The sequence below is a fragment of the Oncorhynchus kisutch genome, linkage group LG2 (genome assembly GCF_002021735.2).
Source record: "Oncorhynchus kisutch isolate 150728-3 linkage group LG2, Okis_V2, whole genome shotgun sequence".
NCBI lineage: Eukaryota > Metazoa > Chordata > Actinopteri > Salmoniformes > Salmonidae > Oncorhynchus > Oncorhynchus kisutch.
In genome coordinates, this window is record NC_034175.2 from 65,846,614 (window position 1) to 65,874,096 (window position 27,483).

The following is a 27,483-nucleotide window of genomic DNA, read 5'->3' on the forward strand; positions in this document are numbered from 1 at the left end:
CACAAACTACACACACACACACACATACACACACACACACAAACTACACACACACACACAAACTACACACACACACACACAAACTACACACACACACACAAGCTACACACACACACTACACACACTACACTACACACCGTTCTCATGAAGCCACCAACATTTCCTCTGACCTGTAAAAGCCATGGCATTTTTTGAATGAGAATGTCAGCAATTCATTATTTCTGGACAGATGACCGCTGTGTGATGCTAACCTACAGTATGTTATAGTGATCAGGTATTTAACTTAGAAGAAATAACTTGCTGTGTTTTGTAAACACAGATCTAAAATACATCTTATTGTAATTTCTACCCAGCATCAGATACATTTTATGCTTCGGTTGCACTTCTCCACTCAGATGAGAATTCACAAATGTACATTCTATCAGCAAACAGTGCTCTCTCTGACTGATGTGTAGCTACTTTTCTCCTGTAATTTCCTCTGTGAATCCTACTTTTATCCTGTAATTTTCTCGGTGAATCCTACTTTTATCCTGTAATTTCCTCTGTGAATCCTACTTTTATCCTGTAATTTCCTCTGTGAATCCTACTTTTCTCCTGTACTTTTCTCTGTGAATCTTATTTATCTCCTGTACTTTTCTCTGTGAATCTTATTTATCTCCTGTACTTTTCTCTGTGAATCTTATTTATCTCCTGTACTTTTCTCTGTGAATCTTATTTATCTCCTGTACTTTTCTCTGTGAATCCTACTTTTCTCCTGTACTTTTCTCTGTGAATCTTATTTATCTCCTGTACTTTTCTCTGTGAATCCTACTTTTCTCCTGTACTTTTCTCTGTGAATCTTATTTATCTCCTGTACTTTTCTCTGTGAATCCTACTTTTCTCCTGTACTTTTCTCTGTGAATCCTATTTTTCTCCTGTACTTTTCTCTGTGAATCTTATTTTTCTTTGGTAAAATGCAGACAAAAAAGGGAAACATTAGCAAATGTAACTGGCTACATTCCTCCTGTGATATATATTAGAAATATGATGTCTATGCGTCATAAAATATGACAGCCATGCATTGTTTTTGCAGAAAATACCTTGCTAGCCAAATAGCATTGCATTTCTGAAAATGAAGCTATTTTATGTGTTGCACTAATGTATTTTCTGTGAAGGAAAACTACAGTTGCCCCTGATCACTATTAAATAAATAAAATCACTTGACTTTCATTATAAAACGCAGGTGAAATGGTTTATAACATTGTTTTTATGGTCTGCGTCTTGAAAATGCAGATTTTTTAAAACTCTAACGTGAACCCTGGTAATGCCACTGCTTTACAGGTTTTGCTGTGAGGAGGCAGAGTCATTAGATCATTTATTTTGGTATTGTCCATATGTAGCTCGTTTTTGATCACAGGTCCAGGAATGGCTGAAGAATTGCAACATTTGCCTAGAACTAACGCTGCAGATCGTAATACTAGGTGATTTGAAAAGCCATAGTCAATCAATCAATAATATAATCATTATTTTAGCAAAAATGTTTATTTTTAATTTACAATCTGTAGAAGCTATGAGAATAGAAAGGTTCAATTATTTTGTGAAGCATCACAGCACAGTTGAAAAATATATGGCAAATAGAAATCCTAAATGGATGGTGTTGAGAGATCGATGGGAGGGGTTTAATGTAGCTGAAGGGTGGGACTAATAACAAGATAAACAATGTAAAACCTACAGGGTTTGTATATATGTAATGTATATAATGTAATGTATATACTGTAATGTATATACTGTAATGTATATACTGTAATGTATATATGTAATGTATATACTGTAATGTATATACTGTAATATATATACTGTAATGTATATACTGTAATGTATATACTGTAATGTATATACTGTAATGTATATATGTAATGTATATACTGTAATGTATATACTGTAATGTATATATGTAATGTATATACTGTAATGTATATACTGTAATGTATATATGTAATGTATATACTGTAATGTATATACTGTAATGTATATATGTAATGTATATACTGTAATGTATATACTGTAATGTATATATGTAATGTATATACTGTAATGTATATACTGTAATGTATATATGTAATGTATATACTGTAATGTATATAATGTAATGTATATACTGTAATGTATATACTGTAATGTATATATGTAATGTATATAATGTAATGTATATACTGTAATGTATATACTGTAATGTATATATGTAATGTATATACTGTAATGTATATACTGTAATGTATATATGTAATGTATATACTGTAATGTATATACTGTAATGTATATATGTAATGTATATACTGTAATGTATATACTGTAATGTATATAATGTAATGTATATACTGTAATGTATATAATGTAATGTATATAATGTAATGTATATACTGTAATGTATATACTGTAATGTATATATGTAATGTATATACTGTAATGTATATATGTAATGTATATACTGTAATGTATATACTGTAATGTATATACTGTAATGTATATATGTAATGTATATAATGTAATGTATATACTGTAATGTATATATGTAATGTATATACTGTAATGTATATATGTAATGTATATACTGTAATGTATATACTGTAATGTATATATGTAATGTATATACTGTAATGTATATACTGTAATGTATATACTGTAATGTATATAATGTAATGTATATACTGTAATGTATATAATGTAATGTATATAATGTAATGTATATACTGTAATGTATATACTGTAATGTATATATGTAATGTATATACTGTAATGTATATATGTAATGTATATACTGTAATGTATATACTGTAATGTATATACTGTAATGTATATATGTAATGTATATAATGTAATGTATATACTGTAATGTATATATGTAATGTATATACTGTAATGTATATATGTAATGTATATAGGTTCAGAAATGTTGTGAAATAGCACAGTTACAAATAGAAATCAAACTGGATGGACATCAGAAATAGAGGAAGGACTAAGAACAAACAAGAGAGAACTATTGTAAAGTAGACTGTGTCTGTAAAATGTGTATAAGATGTATAAATTGAAGGTAAATGTAGAAGTGGTTATTAGTTTACTCCAATTGGGGGATTGGCGGAAGGGTTTGCGGGGAATAATAATAAAGGTATATTATTTTAAAAAGTATGTATGTCTATATAGGTATGTGTATGTACATATGTGTATAGGTATGTCTATATAGGTATGTGTATGTACATATGTGTATAGGTATGTCTATATAGGTATGTGTATGTACATATGTGTATAGGTATGTCTATATAGGTATGTGTATGTACATATGTGTATAGGTATGTCTATATAGGTATGTGTATGTACATATGTGTATAGGTATGTCTATATAGGTATGTGTATGTACATATGTGTATAGGTATGTCTATATAGGTATGTGTATGTACATATGTGTATAGGTATGTCTATATAGGTATGTGTATGTACATATGTGTATAGGTATGTCTATATAGGTATGTGTATGTACATATGTGTATAGGTATGTCTATATAGGTATGTGTATGTACATATGTGTATATGTATGCATGCGTGTATGGATATATATATTTACCCCAAAAATATATGGGGGATTGGAAATGATGCAGACAATAACATTGATGGAACCAATATTCTTTCCGCAATATTAAGCTGATCCACCCCTGTAAAAATAAAAATAAATGCCACCGCTTTCCTCCTAGGACTCATTATGAAGGAAAGTAGACAAGGAAAGTAAGTCACGTCACTGTATTGAGACCCAGCCTACAGTATGTCAATGCCACAGACCACAGTGAAGGAAAGGAGATGAAAGCAGGAAGCCATTTGAGTTTATTGAGACTCAGTCTACAGACTTCCTCCAGAGCTGTCAGAGTGCTATTACATCACTGGGATGACTAAGCAGGTTCCTTTCCTCCCTTGGTCTGTGTGTGTGTGGGTATGTGTGTTGTGTCATTAGTATTTCCAGGGCAGGCAGTGCGGCACTTCCATTAATTCAATAGTGGTTGTGAGTCTTTGGTTCAGTAAACCGCTGAACACGTCGCTAGCCTTAACCATGACAATATACCGTACCAGTCAAAAGTTTGGACACACCTACTCATTCCAGGGTTTTTCTTTATTTTTAATATTTTCTACATTGTAGAATAATCGTGAAAACATCAAAACTATGAAATAACACATATTTAATCATGTAGTAACCAAAAAAGTGTTGAACAAATCTAAATATATTTTATAATTGAGATTCTTCAAAGTAGCCTCCCTTTGCCTTGATGACAGCTTTGCACACTCTTGGCATTCACTCAACCATCTTCATGAGGTAGTCACCTGGAATGCATTTCAATAAACAGGTGCATTTCAAATAACAGGTGTGCCTTTTTAAAAGATAATATGTGTAATTTCTTTCCTTCTTAATGCATTTGAGTCAATCAGTTGTGTTGTGATCAGTTGTGTTGTGACACGGTAGGGGTGTTATACAGAAGATAGCCCTATTTGCTAAAAGACCAAGTCCATATTATGGCAAGAACAGCTCAAATAAGCAAAGAGAAACGACAGTCCATCATTGGTTTAAGACATGAAGGTCCGTCAATCGGGAACATTTCAAGAACTCTTCAAGTGCAGTTGCAAGAACCATCAAGCGCTATGATGAAACTGGCTCTCATGAGGACTGAGTTACCTCTGCTGCTGAGGATAAGTTCATTAGAGTTAACAGCATCTCAGATTGCTGCCCAAATAAATGCTTCACAGAGTTCAAGTAGCAGACACATCTCAACATCAACTGTTTAGAGGATACTGTGTTAATCAGGCCTTCATGGTTAAATTGCTGCAAAGAACCCAATACTAAAGGTCACCAATAAGAAGAAGAGACTTGCTTGGGCCAAGAAACACGAGCAATGGACATTAGACTGGTGGACATCTGTCCTTTGGTCTTATGAGTTCAAAGTTGGTGACACTGTCAGTGATTTATTTAGAATTCAAGGCACACTTAACCAGCATGGCTACCAAATCATTCTGCAGTGATACACCATCCCATCTGGTTTGTGCTTAGTGGAACTATAATTTGTTTTTCAACAGGACAATGACCCAACACACTTACAGGCTCTGTAAGGGCTATTTATTGCAGGGGAAATGGTGTTGCAGTAGTCTAGTGGGCTAAATGCTCACTTCGAGGCAAGCAATGCTGAGGCATGCATGAGAGCACCAGCTGTTCCGGACGACTGTGTGATCACGCTCTCCATAGCCGATGTGAGCACCTTTCGACAGGTCAACATCCACAAGGCACGGGGCCAGACGGATTACCAGGAAATGTACTCAGAGCATTCGCGGACCAACTGACAAGTGTCTTCACTGACATTTTCAACTTCTCCCTGACCGAGTCTAATACCTACGTGTTTCAAGCAGACCAAAAACACTAAGGTAACATTCCTAAATGACTACCGCCCCGTAGCGCTCATTTCGGTAGCTATGAAGTTCAATGAAAGACTGGTCATGGCTCACATCAACACCATCATCCCGAAAACCCTAGACCCACTCCAATTTGCATACCGCCCCTCCAGATCCACAAATGACACAATCTCAATCGCACTCCACACTGCCATTTCCCACCTGGACAAAAGGAACACCTATGTGAGAATGCTATTTATTGACTACAGCTCAGCGTTCAACACCATAGTGCCCACAAAGCTCATCGCTAAGCTAAGGACCCTGGGACTAAACACCTCCCTCTGAAACTGGATCCTGGACTTCCTGATGGGCCCTCCTCAGGTGGTAAAGGTAGGCAACAACATATCTGCCACACTGATCCTCAACACAGGGTCCCCTCAGCGGTGCATGCTTAGTCCCCTCCTGTACTCCCTGTTCACCCACGACTGTGTGGCCAAGCATGACTCTAACAACATCATTAAGTTTGCTGACGACACAACAGTGGTAGGCCTGATCACGGACAACGATGAGACAGCCTATAGGGAGGAGGTCAGAGACCTGGCAGTGTGGAGCCAGGCACAAGAACCTCTCCCTTTACATGAGCAAGACTTAGGAGCTGATCGTGGACTTCAGGAAAAGGAGTGCCGAACAGGCCCCCATTAACATCAACAGGGCTGTAGTGGAGCAGGTCGAGAGTTTCAAGTTCCTTTGTGTCCACATCACCAACAAACTACTGTATCATGGTCCAAACACCAAGACAGTCATGAAGAGGGCACGACCACTCATTTTCCCCTCAGGAGACTGAAAGTATTTGGCATGGGTCCCCAGATCCTCAAAAAGTTCTACAGCTGCACCATCAACAGCATCCTGTTACATCACCACCTGGAATGGCAACTGCTCGGCATCCGACTGTAAGGCGTTACAGAGGGGCCAATGGGGCCAAGCTTCCTGCTGTCCAGGACCTATATAATAGGCGGTGTCAGAGGAATGCCCAAAAAATTGTCAAAGACCCCATCACCCAAGTCATAGCCTGTTCTCTCTGCTACTGCACGGCATTCGGTACCGGAGTCCAAAATACTCTTTAACAGCTTCTACCCTCAAGCCATAAGACTGCTGAACAATTAATAAAATGACCACCTGGACTATTTCCATTGATGTATACCCCCCCCCCCTTTGATTTGACTCTACTGCTACTTGCTGTTTATTATCACTTTACCCCCATGTACAAAAAAAGACCTCGACTAACCTGTAACCCCCCTCCCCCCCCAGACTCTGTACCAGTACCCCCTGTATATAGCCTCTGTATTTATATTTAATTGTGTTACTTTTTATCTTACCTTAGTTTATTTAGTAAACTCTGTTTCTTGCATTGTTGGTTAAGGGCTGGTAGATAAAGCATTTAACCGTTAAGTCTACACCTGTTGTGTTCGGCGGATGTGACAAATGAAAATAGGATTTGATGTGTGGTGCGGGAAAAATGACAAGTGAACCTGGGGAGTTTTGCATTATCCTAAAGAAAGGATCCAGACAGCAGAATTTAAACCAGCCGAAAGCAGACCACCTCTCTCGGTCTCTGTTCGGTTTGCTTCGGGGCTGTTTTTTTATTTTTGTTTCACCTTTATTTATCCAGGTAGGCAAGTTGAGAACACCTTTATTTATCCAGGTAGGCAAGTTGAGAACAAGTTCTCATTTACAACTGCGACCTGGCCAAGATAAAGCATAGCAGTTCGACACATACAGCGACACAGAGTTACACATGGAGTAAAACAAACATACAGTCAATAATACAGTAGAAACAAGTCTATATACAATGTGAGCAAAGAGGTGAGAAGGGAGGTTAAAAGCAAAAAAAGGCCATGGTGGCAAAGTAAATACAATATAGCAAGTAAAACACTGTAATGGTAGATTTGCAATGGAAGAATGTGCGAAGTAGAAATAAAAATATTGGGGTGCAAAGGAGCAAAATAAATAAATAAATTAAATACAGTAGGGAAAGAGGTAGTTGTTTGGGCTAAATTATAGGTGGGCTATGTATAGGTGCAGTAATCTGTGAGCTGCTCTGACAGTTGGTGCTTAAAGCTAGTGAGGGAGATAAGTGTTTCCAGTTTCAGAGATTTTTGTAGTTCGTTCCAGTCATTGGCAGCAGAGAACTGGAAGGAGAGGCGGCCAAAGAAATAATTGGTTTTGAGGGTGACTAGAGAGATATACCTGCTGGAGCGTGTGCTACAGGTGGGAGATGCTATGGTGACCAGCGAGCTGAGATAAGGGGGGACTTTACCTAGCAGGGTCTTGTAGATGAAATGGAGCCAGTGGGTTTGGCGACGAGTATGAAGCGAGGGCCAGCCAACGAGAGCGTACAGGTCGCAATGGTGGGTAGTATATGGGGCTTTGGTGACAAAACGGATTGCACTGTGATAGACTGCATCCAATTTGTTGAATAGGGTATTGGAGGCTATTTTGTAAATGACATCGCCAAAGTCGAGGATTGGTAGGATGGTCAGTTTTACAAGGGTATGTTTGGCAGCATGAGTGAAGGATGCTTTTTTGCGAAATAGGAAGCCAATTCTAGATTTAACTTTGGATTGGAGAAGTTTGATATGGGTCTGGAAGGAGAGTTTACAGTCTAACCAGACACCTAAGTATTTGTAGTTGTCCACGTATTCTAAGTCAGAGCTGTCCAGAGTAGTGATGTTGGACAGGCGGGTAGGTGCAGGTAGCAATCGGTTGAAGAGCATGCATTTAGTTTTACTTGTATTTAAGAGCAATTGGAGGCCACGGAAGGAGAGTTGTATGGCATTGAAGCTTGCCTGGAGGGTTGTTAACACAGTGAGGGGTGTTTTGAGGGGTCTGAGTTCCTTTTGAATGTTCACACTGCACAAGAAATGTAGTGAACCGCACTGAGTTCACAAAAATTGGCTGAAAAGGACCAAGTGTGATAACTGTACTGTTCTGTGAATCCTGTCAGTGACCTGTTCGTTGTTTCTGTGTTTCAGGAATTCAAGCTACTGTATGAAAGTATCCATGTCTCTTTATGTGGCTGAGAACGACACAGACCTGTGCTACAACTCTGTGATGAGACACATGGAGAAGGCAGAACTCAGCAAGAGCAAAGACATCACCTGTCCTGACATAGAGGACTACACAGAACCTGGGAAAGACCCCCATATCACCTGGTTCAAGGTGAGAGGCCTGGCTAAGTGTGTGTGCTTATATTTGTCCTATTCCACACATGTACTGTGAATTAATATGCATATGTGATTTGGAAATGTGTTTGTTACATATCTCAACTCTCCCTGAGACAACCTCAATGGAGAGTGTCTCTTAGGATTAAGTGCCTTGCTCAAGTTCAGAGCCACACATTTATCAACTTGTCATCTTGCAGATTTGTACAACCTTCCAGTTACTGGCCAAACACTCTAACCGCTAGGCTACCTGCCCCCTAGTGTGTGTGCATGTGTGTGTGTGTGTTTTAATTTTTATTTATTTAACCTTTATTTAACTAGGCAAGTCAGTTAAGAACAAATTCTTATTTTCAATGACGGCCTAGGAACAGTGGGTTAACTGCCTGTTCAGGGGAAGAACGACATATTTGTACCTTGTCAGCTCGGGGGTTTGAACTTGCAACCTTCCGGTTACTAGTCCAACTCTCTAACCACTAGGCTACCCTGCCGCCCATGTGCGTGTGTGCGTATGTGTGTGTGCATGCGTGTGTGTGTGTGTGCATGTGTGTGTGTGCGCGCGTGTGTGTGTGTGTGCGTGTGTGCACGTGTCCGATTTACCTTTGGCGGCTTATTGCTTTGTTTTCAGATTCATTCCACAGCTGTTTGTACAGTATTTAATAGGCCTGCCTGTAGGAAGCTTGCCTGAGTCAGGTTATGCCTGGGTCATATGGTCATAATGCGAGAATTACGCAAGCCTGCAGGGCACCAGTACCAGGCCAGCCTGCAGGGCACCAGTACCAGGCCAGCCTGCAGGGCACCAGTACCAGGCCAGCCTGCAGGGCACCAGTACCAGGCCAGCCTGCAGGGCACCAGTATCAGGCCAGCCTGCAGGGCACCAGTACCAGGCCAGCCTGCAGGGCACCAGTACCAGGCCAGCCTGCAGGACACCAGTACCAGGCCAGCCTGCAGGACACCAGTACCAGGCCAGCCTGCAGGACACCAGTACCAGGCCAGCCTGCAGGGCACCAGTACCAGGCCAGCCTGCAGGGTACCAGTACAAGGCCAGCCTGCAGGGCACCAGTGCCAGGCCAGCCTGCAGGGCACCAGTACCAGGCCAGCCTGCAGGGCACCAGTACCAGGCCAGCCTGCAGGATACCAGTACCAGGCCAGCCTGCAGGACACCAGTACCAGGCCAGCCTGCAGGGCACCAGTACCAGGCCAGCCTGCAGGGCACCAGTACCAGGCCAGCCTGCAGGGCACCAGTACCAGTGTAGAGGAGTGTAGAGGAGAAACACTCCTTAATGAATACATGAATACAGAGAGAGGAACATACAGGGGATCAGAGATAGGAATAGAGATGAACAGACAAGGGAACAGACAGGGGGTCAGAGATAGGAATAGAGATGAACAGACAGGGGAACAGACAGGGGATCAGAGATAGGAATAGAGATGAACAGACAAGGGAACAGATAATGGAACAGACAGGGGAACAGAGAGAGGAACAGACAGGGGAACAGAGAGGAACAGAGAGAGAAACAGAGAGATGAACAGACAGGGGAACAGAGAGAAGAACAGAAAGAAGAACAGACAGGGGAACAGAGAGAGGAACAGACAGGGGAACAGAGAGGAACAGAGAGAGGAACAGAGAGATGAACAGACAGGGGAACAGAGAGAAGAACAGAAAGAAGAACAGACAGGGGAACAGAGAGAGGAACAGACAGGGGAACAGAGAGAGGAACAGACAGGGGAACAGAGAGAGGAACAGAGAGGAACAGAGAGAGGAACAGAGAGATGAACAGACAGGGGAACAGAGAGAAGAACAGAAAGAAGAACAGACAGGGGAACAGAGAGAGGAACAGACAGGGGAACAGAGAGAGGAACAGACAGGGGAACAGAGAGAGGAACAGAGATATGAACAGACAGGGGAACAGAGAGAAGAACAGACAGGGGAACAGAGAGGAACAGAGAGAGGAACAGACAGGGGAACAGAGAGAGGAACAGAGAGAGGAACATACAGGGGAACAGAGAGAGGAACATACAAGGGAACAGACAGGGGAACAGGGAGAGGAACAGAGAGGAACAGACAGGGGAACAGAGAGAAGAACAGAGAGAGGAACGGACGGGAACAGAGAGCGGAACATACAAGGGTACAGACAGGGGAACATAGAGAGGAACAGAGAGAGGAACAGAGAGAAGAACAGAGAGAGGAACAGACGGGAACAGAGAGAGGAACATACAATGGAACAGACAGGGGAACATGGAGAGGAACAGAGAGAGAGGAACAGAGAGAGGAACAGAGAGAGGAACAGAGAGAGGAACAGACGGGAACAGAGAGAGGAACAGAGAGAGAGGAACAGAGAGAGGAACGGAGAGAGAGGAACAGAGAGAGGAACAGAGAGAGGAACAGACAGGAACAGAGAGAGGAACAGAGAGAGGAACAGAGAGAGGAACAGACGGGAACAGACGGGAACAGAGAGAGGAACAGAGAGGGAAATGGAGAGAGGAACATACAGGGGAACAGAGAGAGGAACAGACAGGGGAACAGACAGGGGAACAGGGACAGGAACAGAGAGAGGACAGAGAGAGGAACAGAGAGGGGGACAGACAGAGAGAGAAACAGACAGGGGAACAGAGAGAGACCAGACAGGGGAATAGAGAGAGGAACAGACAGGGGGACAGAGAGAGGAACAGACAGAGGAACAGAGAGGGGGACAGACAGAGAAACAGACGGGGGAACAGAGAGAGACTAGAGAGAGGAACAGACAGGGGATTAGAGAGAGGAACAGACAGGGGGACAGAGAGAGGAACAGACAGGGGGACAGAGAGAGGAACAGATAGGGGGACAGAGAGAGGAACAGAAAGAGGATCAGACAGGGGAACAGACAGACAGAGAAGCAGACGGGGGAACAGACAGGGGAATAGAGAGAGGAACAGACAGAGGAACAGACAAGGGAACAGAGAGAGTAACAAACAGGGGAACAGACAGGGGGACAGAGAGAGGAACAGACAGGGGAACAGAGGGGGACAGAGAGATGAACAGAGAGAGGAACCGAGAGAGGGACAGAAAGGAGAACAGAGGGCTTTCAGTAAAATGGGATTCATTTTTCACACACACTGATGAGGAGTGAACTCGTGGTATTCATCTTTGCCCTACGGAAAAGTAGGAGAGCGGAATGAGGTGTTTGCGTGTGCCCTTTAAATGCTATTAGCCTGAAATATCTATTATCTGACTCTTGAGTTACCTTTACTCACCTGAGTTCTCCCCTGTTGAGGTAAGGCATGGCTTGCGGATCACAGAACTCATCCCAGAGAACGCCCCAGGCCAAACTAATCAAAGGCATATCAGCGGTAGATTAGCCATTCGGGCTCGACCTCCAGGTTTACCCAGAATTCAATGAGGGCTTGGTTAATGACTTGGAGCACTGGAACCAGCTGATTGGATCCCAGGTTGCCGCGAGCAACGGTGGAATATAATCTATTGAGCCAGGGTTATCCCTGCCAGAGATAGAGGAGAGTACCTGGAGAGAAGAGCCATACAGTCTTCCTACACACACACACACACACACACACAAAGAGACAGAGGCACGCACACACACACACAGAGAAAAACACACACTCACATTATTTTGCCAGTGGATACTTTTTAAATGACATTGTGTGTCCGAACCGTTCAGAGAATACTGAATCTGGATTATTCAGTGTAATAAACATCCAATAAGTTAAATTCCTCAGGTTACTAAATCATCTTCCAATATTGCTTCTCTCTCTCTGGCAGTGATACACTATGATTCCACTGCTCACTTCTCAGTCTTCACTACTGTCTGAATAAAATACGGCCTCTGCTTTGTCTCCTGTTCCCTGATGGCCCCCACTGTCATAGATGCCACTATCCAAAGAAACGCTGACAAAGGCATCATGTATAGAGGCCATCTCAACAGAATCTCCTCTGTTGTTGTTGGTGTTCATGAGATCACAATCCAACTCTGTTTTCTATGGTATGATGATTGCATGTGTATTTTGGTGTCAATTGCACTTGAACTCCATGTTGTATTGTGTGTGTGTGTGTGTCTGTGTGTGTGTGTGTGTGTGTGTGTGTGTGTGTGTGTGTGTGTGTGTGTGTGTGTGTGTGTGTGTGTGTGTGTGTGTGTGTGTGTGTGTGTGTGTGTCTGTGTGTGTGTGTGTGTGTGTGTGTGTGTGTGTGTGTGTGTGTGACACCCAGGAGTGTCGTCCAAAGCAGTGGCGGGCCTCCATCCTCCAGAGGAGAGATACATTGTCCATCAGAGAGGTCAAGGAAGACGACATCGGCAACTACACCTGTGAGGTCACCTTCGGTGGCTTTGTGGTGCGCAGGACCACCGAGCTCACTGTCACAGGTAAGATGGAGTGAGGGATGCAGGGGTGTACTTGTTTAGGATATTACTTCTTTGTTCTGCACCGCAGTTCTTCTTTTTCACTTTTCTCCATTCTACTTTTTTGCGATAGTGTTGTATGTTGGTTGTAGGAGATTCTCTCTCTCTCTCTCTCTCTCTCTCTCTCTCTCTCTCTCTCACATATACACCAACAACATCTTATATCTTCCCTTCGAATTTCAACATATTATGACTCATTAATTACACTTGGTTACAGGGTTAATTATGCTTGGTTACAGGGTTAATTATGCTTGGTTACAGGGTTAATTATGCTTGGTTACAGGGTTAATTACACTTGGTTACAGGGTTAATTACGCTTGGTTACAGGGTTAATTACGCTTGGTTACAGGGTTAATTATGCTTGGTTACAGGGTTAATTACGCTTGGTTACAGGGTTAATTACACTTGGTTACAGGGTTAATTACACTTGGTTACAGGGTTAATTAGGCTTGGTTACAGGGTTAATTAGGCTTGGTTACAGGGTTAATTACACTTGGTTACAGGGTTAATTCCACTTGGTTACATGGTTAATTACGCTTGGTTACAGGGTTAATTACGCTTGGTTACAGGGTTAATTATGCTTGGTTACAGGGTTAATTACACTTGGTTACAGGATTAATTATGCTTGGTTACAGGATTAATTATGCTTGGTTACAGGGTTAATTACGTTTGGTTACAGGGTTAATTACGCTTGGTTACAGGGTTAATTACACTTGGTTACAGGGTTAATTAGGCTTCGTTACAGGGTTAATTATGCTTGGTTACAGGGTTAATTACGCTTGGTTACAGGGTTAATTAAACTTGGTTACAGGGTTAATTACACTTGGTTACAGGGTTAATTACACTTGGTTACAGGGTTAATTACGCTTGGTTACAGGGTTAATTACGCTTGGTTACAGGGTTAATTATGCTTGGTTACAGGGTTAATTACACTTGGTTACATGGTTAATTACACTTGGTTACAGGATTAATTATGCTTGGTTACAGGGTTAATTAGGCTTGGTTACAGGGTTAATTATGCTTGGTTACAGGGTTAATTAGGCTTGGTTACAGGGTTAATTATGCTTGGTTACAGGGTTAATTATGCTTGGTTACAGGGTTAATTATGCTTGGTTACAGGGTTAATTATGCTTGGTTACAGGGTTAATTATGCTTGGTTACAGGGTGAATTATGCTTGGTTACAGGGTTAATTATGCTTGGTTACAGGGTTAATTACACTTGGTTACATGGTTAATTACACTTGGTTACAGGATTAATTATGCTTGGTTACAGGGTTAATTAGGCTTGGTTACAGGGTTAATTATGCTTAGTTACAGGGTTAATTATGCTTGGTTACAGGGTTAATTATGCTTGGTTACAGGGTTAATTATGCTTGGTTACAGGGTTAATTAGGCTTGGTTACAGGGTTAATTAGGCTTGGTTACAGGGTTAATTAGGCTTGGTTACAGGGTTAATTATGCTTGGTTACAGGGTTAATTATGCTTGGTTACAGGGTTAATTAGGCTTGGTTACAGGGTTAATTATGCTTGGTTACAGGGTTAATTATGCTTGGTTACAGGGTTAATTAGGCTTGGTTACAGGGTTAATTATGCTTGGTTACAGGGTTAATTATGTTTGGTTACAGGGTTAATTACGCTTGGTTACAGGGTTAATTAGGCTTGTTTACAGGGTTAATTATGCTTGGTTACAGGGTTAACTAGGCTTGGTTACAGGGTTAATTAGGCTTGGTTACAGGGTTAATTAGGCTTGGTTACAGGGTTAATTATGCTTGGTTACAGGGTTAATTATGCTTGGTTACAGGGTTAATTAGGCTTGGTTACAGGGTTAATATGCTTGGTTACAGGGTTAATTATGCTTGGTTACAGGGTTAATTATGCTTGGTTACAGGGTTAATTATGCTTGGTTACAGGGTGAATTATGCTTGGTTACAGGGTTAATTATGCTTGGTTACAGGGTTAATTATGCTTGGTTACAGGGTTAATTATGCTTGGTTACAGGGTTAATTAGGCTTGGTTACAGGGTTAATTATGCTTGGTTACAGGGTTAATTATGCTTGGTTACAGGGTTAATTATGCTTGGTTACAGGGTTAATTATGCTTGGTTACAGGGTTAATTATGCTTGGTTACAGAGTTAATTATGCTTGGTTACAGGGTTAATTATGCTTGGTTACAGGGTTAATTATGTTTGGTTACAGGGTTAAAATAGAAACAACTCAACAGTTAACACACACACACACATCTCTCTACAGTGCTGTGGCCTCCTGCTGGTGTGTTAATTGCTGTTGGAGCGTTGGCCCATAATGCATTTCTTGGTCCAGATCAGCACATTAGCAAGCTGACCACTGAGGCCCCTTGTACACAGAGCCAGGACCAAGGTCAAGGACCAACGCACACACAGGCACGCCTACGTGAATACACACACCCTTGTATACACACACACTTGCATACACACATACTGTACACACACACACACGTATTCAAGCACACACACTTGCACGCATGTACGCACACACACACGCAAACATGCACTTACAAGTCCACTGCACATGTACATTCTCCACAATGAGACACACAAACACACAGCCGTGCTCAGTCAGCCTTAGCTGCAGGGTGAGTTCCAGGGTTGAGGGCATGCTCCACTCGGAGCAGCCCAGGTGTGTGCTCCGCTGGCTGGGCATGAGGCAGTGGAGCATGGGTCTCTGCTGGTTCAACTGTGCTGATTAGGGTGGAAGGAAAGGTTAAACTCTGTTTTTATTTCTCTCTTTCTTTCTTTCTTTCCCCTTTTTACTCTCTATCGGTCCTCTCTCTCTCTACAGCTGATAGGTCGTGACTGGCTTGGTTTGTTCTGTGAAATCCAGGAATCATAAGAGTCCCTAGCAGCTAAAGGAGTCTATGTAGACCATACTGTTGCTACTGTTTACTAACAGTTTCCCAAGGCCTGGTTGAAGGCCTGTGTATTCCAGTGTAGATCTCTGTCTCCATATCTCTGTATATCCTGATATTGATAAGGCTGGTCATGAGGCTTGGGCGGTATACCGTCTAAACCGCATTCTGGAGTATTTGGAAATAGCCAGGGGATGGTTTTTCAAAACTGTTTATTTTTTTTTAAATTTCACCTTTATTTAACCAGGCAAGTCAGTTAAGAACAAATTCTTATTTTCAATGGCGGCCTAGGAACAGCGGGTTAACTGCCTGTTCAGGGGCAGAACGACAGATTTGTACCTTGTCAGCTCGGGGGTTTGAACTTGCAACCTTCCGGTTACTAGTCCAACGCTCTAACCACTAGGCTACCCTGCCGCCCCAGGGTGGCTGGGGCGGCAGGGTAGCCCCAACTACCCTGTAGTATTTGTTTTTTCAATACATTTCAATATTCATATCTACTTTTTAAGTAAATGCCTGCAAGTCAACTTGTGCAATACATTAGGAGATTACATTCTTCATTTCACCTGTCACATCATTGTTCATAATGAAGCATACTGTTAGTCTCCAGTCACATAGTGTTTGTTTACAAGCACACAACAACGAGAGACCGGAGCCTTGCTAGTCACTCACTGTTGTGCAGCACTCGGCATGTGATCTAGTTACAGTATAGAGTTCACAACTAAATGTTTGCCTGCTAGATATCTCATAACTATCAAGTTAACTGTCTAAAATGCTCTGCAGTTGAGCATTTGTTTTGGTCATTTATTAGCTAGTTAGCTGTCTACCTAAGTGGTTAGTTTCTTCCAAAATCAATCTTTGCTTGGTAACATCAGAGTATCCCCTCCTGGATCAAGAGCCTTGCTGTCTAATATTTGTTTTGTCCGTACAGCAAACTGTGAGTAGTATTTTTTAGTTACTTGTGTAACTTTATGAGTTGGGATGTCTGTCCTGCAAATAGTTTAGGTCAGAGACTATATAAAATGTTCGCAATGCGTTTGTTAGCATTTAGTTAGCATTCTCCATGGCATTCTACATATATTTGTTAGCATTGCTAACCTTTGGGGTTTGAAAATAGCACCCTTCTGTTCAGAGGTGGTATTACTCAATATCCCTGGATCGCACAAGGTCGGTATGAAGGTATAACAAGCTGAATACCTCCCAAGCCAAGCTGAATACCTCCCAAGCCAAGCTGAATACCTCCCAAGCCAAGCTGAATACCTCCCAAGCCAATTAGCTGGATACCTCCCAAGCCAATTAGCTGAATACCTCCCAAGCCAAGCTGAATACCTCCCAAGCCTACTGGTCATTGTTCTTGTAGGAAACAAGGCACCACTCCTTTCTCACTGAGCTGGAACAGGGAGATATACACTTCTCCAACAACACCTCCTGTTGGACAAGGCAGGGATGTGATCCCGGAAGCCAAGCTTCCTAATAGGTCATTGATGACCAGTGTTTTGTCCCCGGAACAGCTCAATAAGAATGAGGCCGATAGGAAATAGATACACAACAATTCCCTTTATCACCGCTCACATCACGGCTGTGTGTGACTGTCAAATCAAATCAAATCAAATTGTATTTGTCACATACACATGGTTAGCAGATGTTAATGCGAGTGTAGCGAAATGCTTGTGCTTCTAGTTCCGACAATGCAGTAATAACCAACAAGTAATCTAACTAACAATTCCCAAACTACTGTCTTATACACAGTGTAAGGGGATAAAGAATATGTACATAAGATATATGAATGAGTGATGGTACAGAGCAGCATAGGCAAGATACAATAGATGGTATCGAGTACAGTATATACATATGAGATGAGTATGTAAACAAAGTGCATAGTTAAAGTGGCTAGTGATACATGTATTACATAAGGATGCAGTCGATGATATAGAGTGCAGTATATACGTATGCATATGAGATGAATAATGTAGGGTATGTAACATTATATAAGGTAGCATTGTTTAAAGTGGCTAGTGATATATTTACATCATTTCCCATCAATTCCCATTATTAAAGTGGCTGGAGTTGAGTCAGTGTCAGTGTGTTGGCAGCAGCCACTCAATGTTAGTGGTGGCTGTTTAACAGTCTGATGGCCTTGAGATAGAAGCTGTTTTTCAGTCTCTCGGTCCCAGCTTTGATGCACCTGTACTGACCTCGCCTTCTGGATGATAGCGGGGTGAACAGGCAGTGGCTCGGGTGGTTGATGTCCTTGATGATCTTTATGGCCTTCCTGTAACATCGGGTGGTGTAGGTGTCCTGGAGGGCATGTAGTCTGCGTTGTGCAGACCTCACTACCCTCTGGAGAGCCTTACGGTTGTGGGCGGAGCAGTTACCGTACCAGGCGGTGATACAGCCCGCCAGGATGCTCTCGATTGTGCATCTGTAGAAGTTTGTGAGTGCTTTTGGTGACAAGCCGAATTTCTTCAGCCTCCTGATGTTGAAGAGGCGCTGCTGCGCCTTCTTCACGATGCTGTCTGTGTGAGTGGACCAATTCAGTTTGTCTGTGATGTGTATGCCGAGGAACTTAAAACTTGCTACCCTCTCCACTACTGTTCCATCGATGTGGATAGGGGGGTGTTCCCTCTGCTGTTTCCTGAAGTCCACAATCATCTCCTTAGTTTTGTTGACGTTGAGTGTGAGGTTATTTTCCTGACACCACACTCCGAGGGCCCTCACCTCCTCCCTGTAGGCCGTCTCGTCGTTGTTGGTAATCAAGCCTACCACTGTTGTGTCGTCCGCAAACTTGATGATTGAGTTGGAGGCGTGCGTGGCCACGCAGTCGTGGGTGAACAGGGAGTACAGGAGAGGGCTCAGAACGCACCCTTGTGGGGCCCCAGTGTTGAGGATCAGCGGGGTGGAGATGTTGTTGCCTACCCTCACCACCTGGGGGCGGCCCGTCAGGAAGTCCAGTACCCAGTTGCACAGGGCGGGGTCGAGACCCAGGGTCTCGAGCTTGATGACGAGCTTGGAGGGTACTATGGTGTTGAATGCCGAGCTGTAGTCGATGAACAGCATTCTCACATAGGTATTCCTCTTGTCCAGATGGGTTAGGGCAGTGTGCAGTGTGGTTGAGATTGCATCGTCTGTGGACCTATTTGGGCGGTAAGCAAATTGGAGTGGGTCTAGGGTGTCAGGTAGGGTGGAGGTGATATGGTCCTTGACTAGTCTCTCAAAGCACTTCATGATGACGGAAGTGAGTGCTACGGGGCGGTAGTCGTTTAGCTCAGTTACCTTAGCTTTCTTGGGAACAGGAACAATGGTGGCCCTCTTGAAGCATGTGGGAACAGCAGACTGGTGTAGGGATTGGTTGAATATGTCCGTAAACACACCGGCCAGCTGGTCTGCGCATGCTCTGAGGGCGCGGCTGGGGATGCCGTCTGGGCCTGCAGCCTTGCGAGGGTTTACACGTTTAAATGTCTTACTCACCTCGGCTGCAGTGAAGGAGAGTCCGCATGTTTCCGTTGCAGGCCGTGTCAGTGGCACTGTATTGTCCTCAAAGCGGGCAAAAAAGTTATTTAGTCTGCCTGGGAGCAAGACATCCTGGTCCGTGACTGGGCTGGATTTCTTCTTGTAGTCCGTGATTGACTGTAGACCCTGCCACATGCCTCTTGTGTCTGAGCCGTTGAATCGAGATTCTACTTTGTCTTTGTACTGACGCTTAGCTTGTTTGATAGCCTTGCGGAGGGAATATCTGCACTGTTTGTATTCGGTCATGTTACCAGTCACCTTGCCCTGATTAAAAGCAGTAGTTCACGCTTTCAGTTTCACGCAAATGCTGCCATCAATCCACTGTTTCTGGTTAGGGAATGTTTTAATCGTTGCTATGGGAACGACATCTTCAACGCACGTTCTAATGAACTCGCACACCGAATCAGCGTATTCGTCAATATTGCTATCTGACGCAATACGAAACATATCCCAGTCCACGTGATGGAAGCAGTCTTGGAGTGTGGAGTCAGCTTGGTCGGACCAGCGTTGGACAGACCTCAGCGTGAGAGCCTCTTGTTTTAGTTTCTGTCTGTAGGCAGGGATCAACAAAATGGAGTCGTGGTCAGCTTTTCCGAAAGGAGGGCGGGGCAGGACCTTATATGCGTCGCGGAAGTTAGAGTAACAATGATCCAAGGTTTTTCCACCCCTGGTTGCGCAATCGACATGCTGATAAAATTTAGGGAGTCTTGTTTTCAGATTAGCCTTGTTAAAATCCCCAGCTACAATGAATGCAGCCTCCGGATAAATGGATTCCAGTTTGCAAAGAGTCAAATAAAGTTCGTTCAGAGCCATCGATGTGTCTGCTTGGGGGAGGATATATACGGCTGTGATTATAATCGAAGAGAATTCTCTTGGTAGATAATGTGGTCGACATTTGATTGTGAGGAATTCTAAATCAGGTGAACAGAAGGATTTGAGTTCCTGTATGTTTCTTTCATCACACCATGTCTCGTTAGTCATAAGGCATAAGGCGTGCTCGTGTGTGCCGTGTACCACTGTGTGTGTGTGTATGTGTGTGTAGTACTGTATGTTCAGCACGGTGTGTTCTGCATGTCGGATTGCTTGTGTGTTAATTTATTTCTACTGTGTGTGCAGTGTGTACTGTAGAGTATGTCATGTGTGTGTGTGTTTCTGTGTGTGTGCCTCTGTGCGTGTCTATGTCAATCAAATTCATTCAATCAAATGTATTTATGAAGCCCTTTTTACATCAGCCGATGTCACAAAGTGCTGTACAGAAACCCAGCCTAAAACCCCAAACAGCAAGCAATGCAGGTGTAGAAGTACGTGTGTGTGTTTGTTAACATTTCAATGTGACCTCAATGTAATGGTCGAGGCCATAAAAACTTTATGGAGGTTATAAATACAGAGCTTCCTGCCTAATGACATAGAGGAGGGAAGGAGAGAGGAGAGATGGGGAAGGGAGGGAGGGAGGGAGGGAGGGAGGGAGGGAGGGAGGGAGGGAGGGAGGGAGGGAGGGAGGGAGGGAGGGAGGGAGGGAGGGAGGGAGGGAGGGAGGGAGGGAGGGAGGGAGGGAGGCAAAGTGAGACAGAGAGAGAGAGACAGAGACAGAGAGAGAGACAGAGAGAGAGAGAGACAGAGAGAGAGACAGAGACAGAGAGAGAGAGAGAGACAGAGAGAGACAGAGAGAGAGAGACAGAGAGAGAGAGAGAGACAGAGAGAGACAGAGACAGAGACAGAGAGAGAGAGAGACAGAGACAGAGACAGAGAGAGAGAGGTAAGCAAAGTGTTAAATGTAACATAGTGTATGTAGCACTTTGTCTCTTTCACAGTCCATCTTTCGCAGTGTTTTTGTGTCAGTGAAAAGGTTGATAGCTAAAGCTCTCAAATCCTCTCTGCATGTCTGCCTAGTATATTTGATGTCACAGCTCCTAGGTTCTGACACAAACATGCTGGCCTCATAGGCGGAACTAGAAGCATTCTGAAATCAACTGTACTGTCAACACACACACACACACACACACACACTGCCTGAGGTCTCTCTTCGTGTTCACAGTAATGGAGTGTCAGTGACTTGTCAAAAACAAGGGGGAAGTAATTGTGTGTGACACACAAGTCTCACAGTGGGGTGTGTTCCCTATCCTAACCTTAACCATTAGGGGATGACAAAATACATGATGCTGGATCCATTGTTGGGGGTAACTAAACTCTGACCATCCTGGTAGTGTAAGTGAAGTCTTCACAACAAACAACACATCTCCAGTCATTGTGGGCTGCAGTCCTGCTGGTTTTCCATGTCCCTGGTAGTTCATTCCTACATGTCTAAGCTGTTGGAGGGGGGGGGGGGGGTTCTAAGTTGACATCTGAAATTGTTTTTAGATGGTCATACTGTGAATCATTTGGTTATTTGATTTTTAATTTTAGGACCCCTTTAGGTATAATCAAATATATACAAAAATGATTTGATCAATTATTTAATTTGGCCTTTACTACTAAAGCCTGTAGAAACATGGAATAACACCAATGAAAAATGCAAAAAGGACAGCCCAAAAATAAATCATGAGAAACAAGGTTTTTAAGTGTTTGTCCTAAATCTAGGAGATCTGAGAAAGCTCAGGATATATATATATATAGACGGGGATGGTGGATGGTTGCTAAGGTGTTGTAGACGGGGATGGTGGATGCTTGCTAAGGGGTTGTGGACGGGGATGGTGGATGGTTGCTAAGGTGTTGTAGACGGGGATGGTGGATGCTTGCTAAGGGGTTGTGGACGGGGATGGTGGATGGTTGCTAAGGTGTTGTAGACGGGGATGAATGATGGTTGCTAAGGCGTTATAGACGGGGATGGTGGATGGTTGCTAAGGCGTTGTAGACTATCCTAAACCTTAACCATTCAGAGTTCATGCCTAAACTTAACCTTAAACACTCTGAAATTTGACGTTTGGAAAACATGGATGAACGTCTAATTCTGAGACTGTGAGAGCTTGTTGCCATTACACCAACCCACAAAGACAAGGAATCTATAGTCATCAGGCCTACGTCGTCAGCTCTCTATTAAACCTATCACTACATACCATAGGACCATTTCAGCTTATTAAAAGACTGGACCATTAAGCCATCTGCACTATAAAATCCTTACCAAAGGGCTAGAATTAGGTGATCTCATTTCAGCTGTAGGGTGTAGGGTTGTTTCCCTTATTAAAAGTAACCCATCTCCCCCTCAAGTGGGCGTGAGATTATCTACAGTATCTTTTATCACTTCCTGATTAAACCAACACATCCCGGACAGCATGCGTAAAAGGCCAAACTTCATCTGGCGGACTAATGTTGTAGTTTATTTAATAGGCTAGGAGGATGGAGGATGTGTGTGTGGTGTGTGTGTGTGTGTGTGTGTGTGTGTGTGTGTGTGTGTGTGTGTGTGTGTGTGTGTGTGTGTGTGTGTGTGTGTGTGTGTGTGTGTGTGTGTGTGTGTGGATTTATCCAGAATAATAGTTTTAAAGACACTGGGACAATGGGTCCACCTCAGCCTAATATACTTCCTTATCTCTCCCAAGTTGGGGTTTAGAGGCCCATAGGAAGATACAAGAGAGGGTCTTCTCCTGTACTACTAGAACAGACCCTGGTGTGCCTGTGTATACTTGAGTGCACACGTGCGGGTGTAGAGACTGTGTGTGTGCTGGTGTGTTTGTGTTGAGTGATACTCTTGGTATTTAATAGAACATCTGAATGATTTCTGTTCATTTCTCCAGTTCTCCCTCATGGTGGGATGGTGATGTTGTAATGCTATAACACCAGATAAATGTCCTGTTCACAAGATATGTTGCTCTCTCTCTCCTGCAGGGAGACAGATATAGTAGAGGAGAACATGAGAGAGAGAGAGAGAGAGAGAGAGAGAGTGAGAGAGAGATTATCCATTCGACAGGGGAAAGCAGAAATAGTTTGTGTGTGTGTGTTTGTATTCTGCACACTCCTGTGTGTATGAGAGTGTGCTTGTGTGTGCTCTGCATGTTCCATGTGCTCTGCACATGTGTGTGTGTACATGACTCTAAACACACTATTATCCCAGTCTTTATCCAACAAGATCTCACGGTTTGACATCAGTAATCAAAGTTGCTGTATTCCAAAAATTAAAGGAGAGCCACACACTCTAAGAGCTCAGATGCAATAATTCAATGACCAACGTTTCGACAGACAAGCTGTCTTCATCAGAGTATAATGACTAACACTGCGGGGTGACTAGTTTATATAGTGTCAAAGGACACACACACATGCGTCTGTAATCATGGTCGGGTGTGGCCTGATATCATTGGTTAATTCTCAGATATAAAAATAACATAGCAAAAAGATGAATGATAGCATGCGGTCACAGATACAATGTGGCTACATTACATATAACATTCAGATTAGATCAAAGTCTACGTTGAGGCCAAAGGGAGCAAGGGTCTTTAAATGAAAGATCCAGACAGCCTCTCGTTTTAACAATAAATTGTCGAGGTCACCCCCTCTCCTAGGGTGGGTGACATGTTCGATGCCAATATAAACTAGGGACGAATTCGAGTGGTTCGCTTCCAAAAAGTGGGCCGCAACTGGATAAGTCTGGTTTTTGCACCTAATGGTGCTACGATGCTCCGAGATTAGTTATTTTTATTCGCGCTTTGTTTCACCCACATCATTTCTACCACAAGGACAAGTTCTAAGATAAGTAACTGTCTTAGTGGAGCACATGATAACAACTTTGATTGGGATCTGTTTCCCTGTTTGGGGGTGTTTGAAGGATCTACATTTATAAGTGCCATTGCATTGAGCACAGCCGTTACACTTGTAGTTTCCATCCAGTAGGGGCATAAATAGACGTTGTGCAGGGATATTTTGGGGTGGTAAAATCAGAGTTTACCAATTGATCTCTGAGATTTCTGCCCCGCGAGAATACGACCAAGGGAAGGACCGAAAACACATTACCGATACCGTCATCGGATCTTAGAATGTGCCAACGTTTGTGAACAATTCCCTTCATTTGTTCACAGCACTTTGAATAGCGGGCAATTAGAATGCAAGAATACTTATTTTTGTGAGACTGTCCTTGAAAAAGATCATGTCTCATTTGGCAGTATTAATCGAACCATTTGGCAGTATTAATCGAACCATTTGGCAGTATTAATCTAACCATTTGGCAGTATTAATCGAACCATTTGGCAGTATTAATCTAACCATTTGGCAGTATTAATCTAACCATTTGGCAGTATTAATCGAACCATTTGGCAGTATTAATCGAACCATTTGGCAGTATTAATCGAACCATTTGGCAGTATTAATCGAACCATTTGGCAGTATTAATCGAACCATTTGGCAGTATTAATCGAACCATTTGTCAGTATTAATCGAACCATTTGGCAGTATTAATCGAACCATTTGGCAGTATTAATCGAACCATTTGGCAGTATTAATCGAACCATTTGGCAGTATTAATCGAACCATTTTTGTAACTCCTCTCCTTGAATTTTCTTTGCATCTCAGCCGTATTTCTGTCTAAATCTGATTGTTTTTTGCAAATTCTTTTGATTGGACAGAATTGGCTGTAGGGCAAACTGTTTTTCAAGGGAAGTGGGTGACAACTATCAGCCCTCAACAAACTGTTACTATCAGTAGGTTTCCTACTGATCAGTGTATAGAACATTATCCTCACGTAAAATCAGAAGATCAAGGAAACTGATTTGACGTGTGTCAAATTGTATAATTCATCTCATAGTTAAGAAAAGCATGGAATGTGTGGAGCTGTTGTGCATCACCCCTCCATAGAACACAAATATCATCAATATACCGTTTCCAAATAATTAGGCAAGAAAACATTTTTGAGAGGATTGAACATGGACTGTTTCTCCATGTAACCCATGCAAACAAAGTTGCTGAGGATATGAGATCATATTCTGTAATGTTAGGGTTGGATGACCTCATCATCTACTGTACCCTTCACCCTCATTAGTACCAAGACAGATTATCAACTCTCTCTCCTTTTTTCTGATTTCTCTCTCCCTCTCTCTCTCCCTCTCTCTCTCTCCTTTTTTTCTGATTTCTCTCTCTCCCTCCCTTTCTCTCTCTCTCTCTCTCTCTCTCTCTCTCTCTCTCTCTCTCGCTCTCTCTCTTTCTCTCTCTTGCTTTCTCCGTCTCTTGTTCTCTCTCTTTCTATCTCTCTCTATTTCTCCCTCCCTTTCTCTCCCTTCTCTCTCTCTCTCTCTCTCTCTCTCTCTCTCTCTCCTTTTTTCTGATTTCTCTCTCTCATGCTCTCTCTCTTTTTCTCTCTCTCGCTCTCTCTCTCTCTCTCTCTCTCTCTCTCTTTCTCTCTCTCTCTTGCTCTCTTTCTCTATCTCTCTATCTTTCTCTCTCTCTCTCTTTCTCTCTCTCTCTTTCTCTCTCTCTCTTGCTCTCTCTTGCTCTCTCTCTTGCTCTCTCTCTCTCTCTCTCTGCCCCACCCCCTCTGTAGTTATTCCCCCTCCTCCCTGTTCTTCACTACTTCCCAGACTCAATGCAGGCCAGGGTTCACATTGTTTTAATTAAATTAAATTGACATCAATCTACACCTAACAAATGAAATTTACATCCTCCGCAATTAATCTTGCTTGGCCTCCCACCACAAATCGACCCACCAACCCCCACTACTTCCAACCTCCCATCGTCTCACAGGTCCTTATCGTTATCTAGGCATTGGGCTGCCAACAGAGCAAAAATGTTATGAAAATCGTAAGTCTGCCTTTTGAAGTTTAGGATAATTATCAAGTAATGTTCTTCAGCGTATGACGTGGATCTGGTGCATTGTATGCTTAGTCTCCATGGTTGCCAGGGACGACAACAAATAGTCAAGCTATAAGGCTGTAGATGATTGTTTCAGTTGCAAAGGACACAAAGACATTGTTTACACCTGATATTAACATGTGTCCTGTGGTTGGATCTGTAATGATTGAATCTCGATCGGAGCTGTGTGTGCTCGCATTCACACATGGCAATAAAGACGTCCAATATCCTTTCCTTGTTTCTAAATGATGATCAAATTAGGTTACAATGTTTATTATGGTTTACAGAGCCTCCAGAGTCCTTGTAAGCCGGCGTGAGTCTCTAACCGTACTACTGTACATCCAGTACAGTGGTGTGAATAGAGACAACACAAAGCCATGTTGTATTGTTAGGTATTGGTATTGTTGTGTTGTGGCAAACCACCATGTTAGAGCAACGTTTAGCCTCCAAGCCTCTGTCTCTGGAGAGGACTAATCTAGAATACACACTGTTATTCTCTTTCTCGCTCCATCTCCTCTCTCTCTGCATCTCTCTCTCTCACACACACTCTCTCTCTCTCCACCTCTCTCTCTCTCTCCCCTCTCGCTCTCTCTTTCTCTCACACACACTCTCTCTCTCTCCACCTCTCTCTCCACCTCTCTCTCTCTCTCTCTCTCACACACACTCTCTCTCTCCACCTCTCTCTCTCTCCACCTCTCTCTCTCTCTCTCTCCACCTCTCTCTCCACCTCTCTCCCTCTCTCTCCCCTCTCTCTCTCTCACACACACTCTCTCTCTCTCTCCACCTCTCTCTCTCTCTCTCTCCCCTCTCGCTCTCTCTCACACACACTCTCTCCACCGCTCTCTCTCTCCACCTCTCTCTCTCCACCTCTCTCTCTCCACCTCTCTCTCTCTCTCTTTCTCTCTCCCTCTCTCTCTCTCTCTCTCTCTCTCTCTCTCTCAGAACATAGAGAGCATTCAGAGTGTCAGACACAGTGTCAGTCAGAGACTGTACTCTACTGTATGTTTCCCCCAGGCGAATGGTAGTGTTTCATGTGTTTAATGACTCAACAAGCACTCATTTGGGCTTATTGTCATAAATCTATCACTTGGCAGTCTCTCTCTCCCTCCATCTTTCATTTGGTTCCTAATGAAGTGACCGTCTTAGGCATATTGATGCCCGCCCTCCCGCCCCCTCAACATATCTACCTCTCCCCTCTTGCTGTCTGTGCCGTCTGTCTAATAGTAATTGGCCCCCTGCCTCCAGCCTCTCTCTTTCCTCTCCTAACCATTTGGATAGCCAGATTATGTATAAATACGTATTAACACACTATCCATTG

General features: G+C 42.9%; 1 protein-coding gene across 4 annotated transcripts in view; it reads left to right on the plus strand.

The window, feature by feature from the left end:
• il1rapl1a (interleukin 1 receptor accessory protein-like 1a) overlaps window positions 1–27,483 on the plus strand; it is a 460,647-nt gene that overhangs the window by 200,108 nt on the left and 233,056 nt on the right. For all 4 annotated transcript variants that reach the window (XM_031800049.1, XM_031800051.1, XM_031800050.1 and 1 more), the window contains exons 4-5: window positions 8,433–8,619; window positions 12,820–12,973. In XM_031800049.1, coding sequence (XP_031655909.1) covers window positions 8,433–8,619; window positions 12,820–12,973 — 341 coding nt within the window. The remainder of the gene's footprint in view (window positions 1–8,432; window positions 8,620–12,819; window positions 12,974–27,483) is intronic.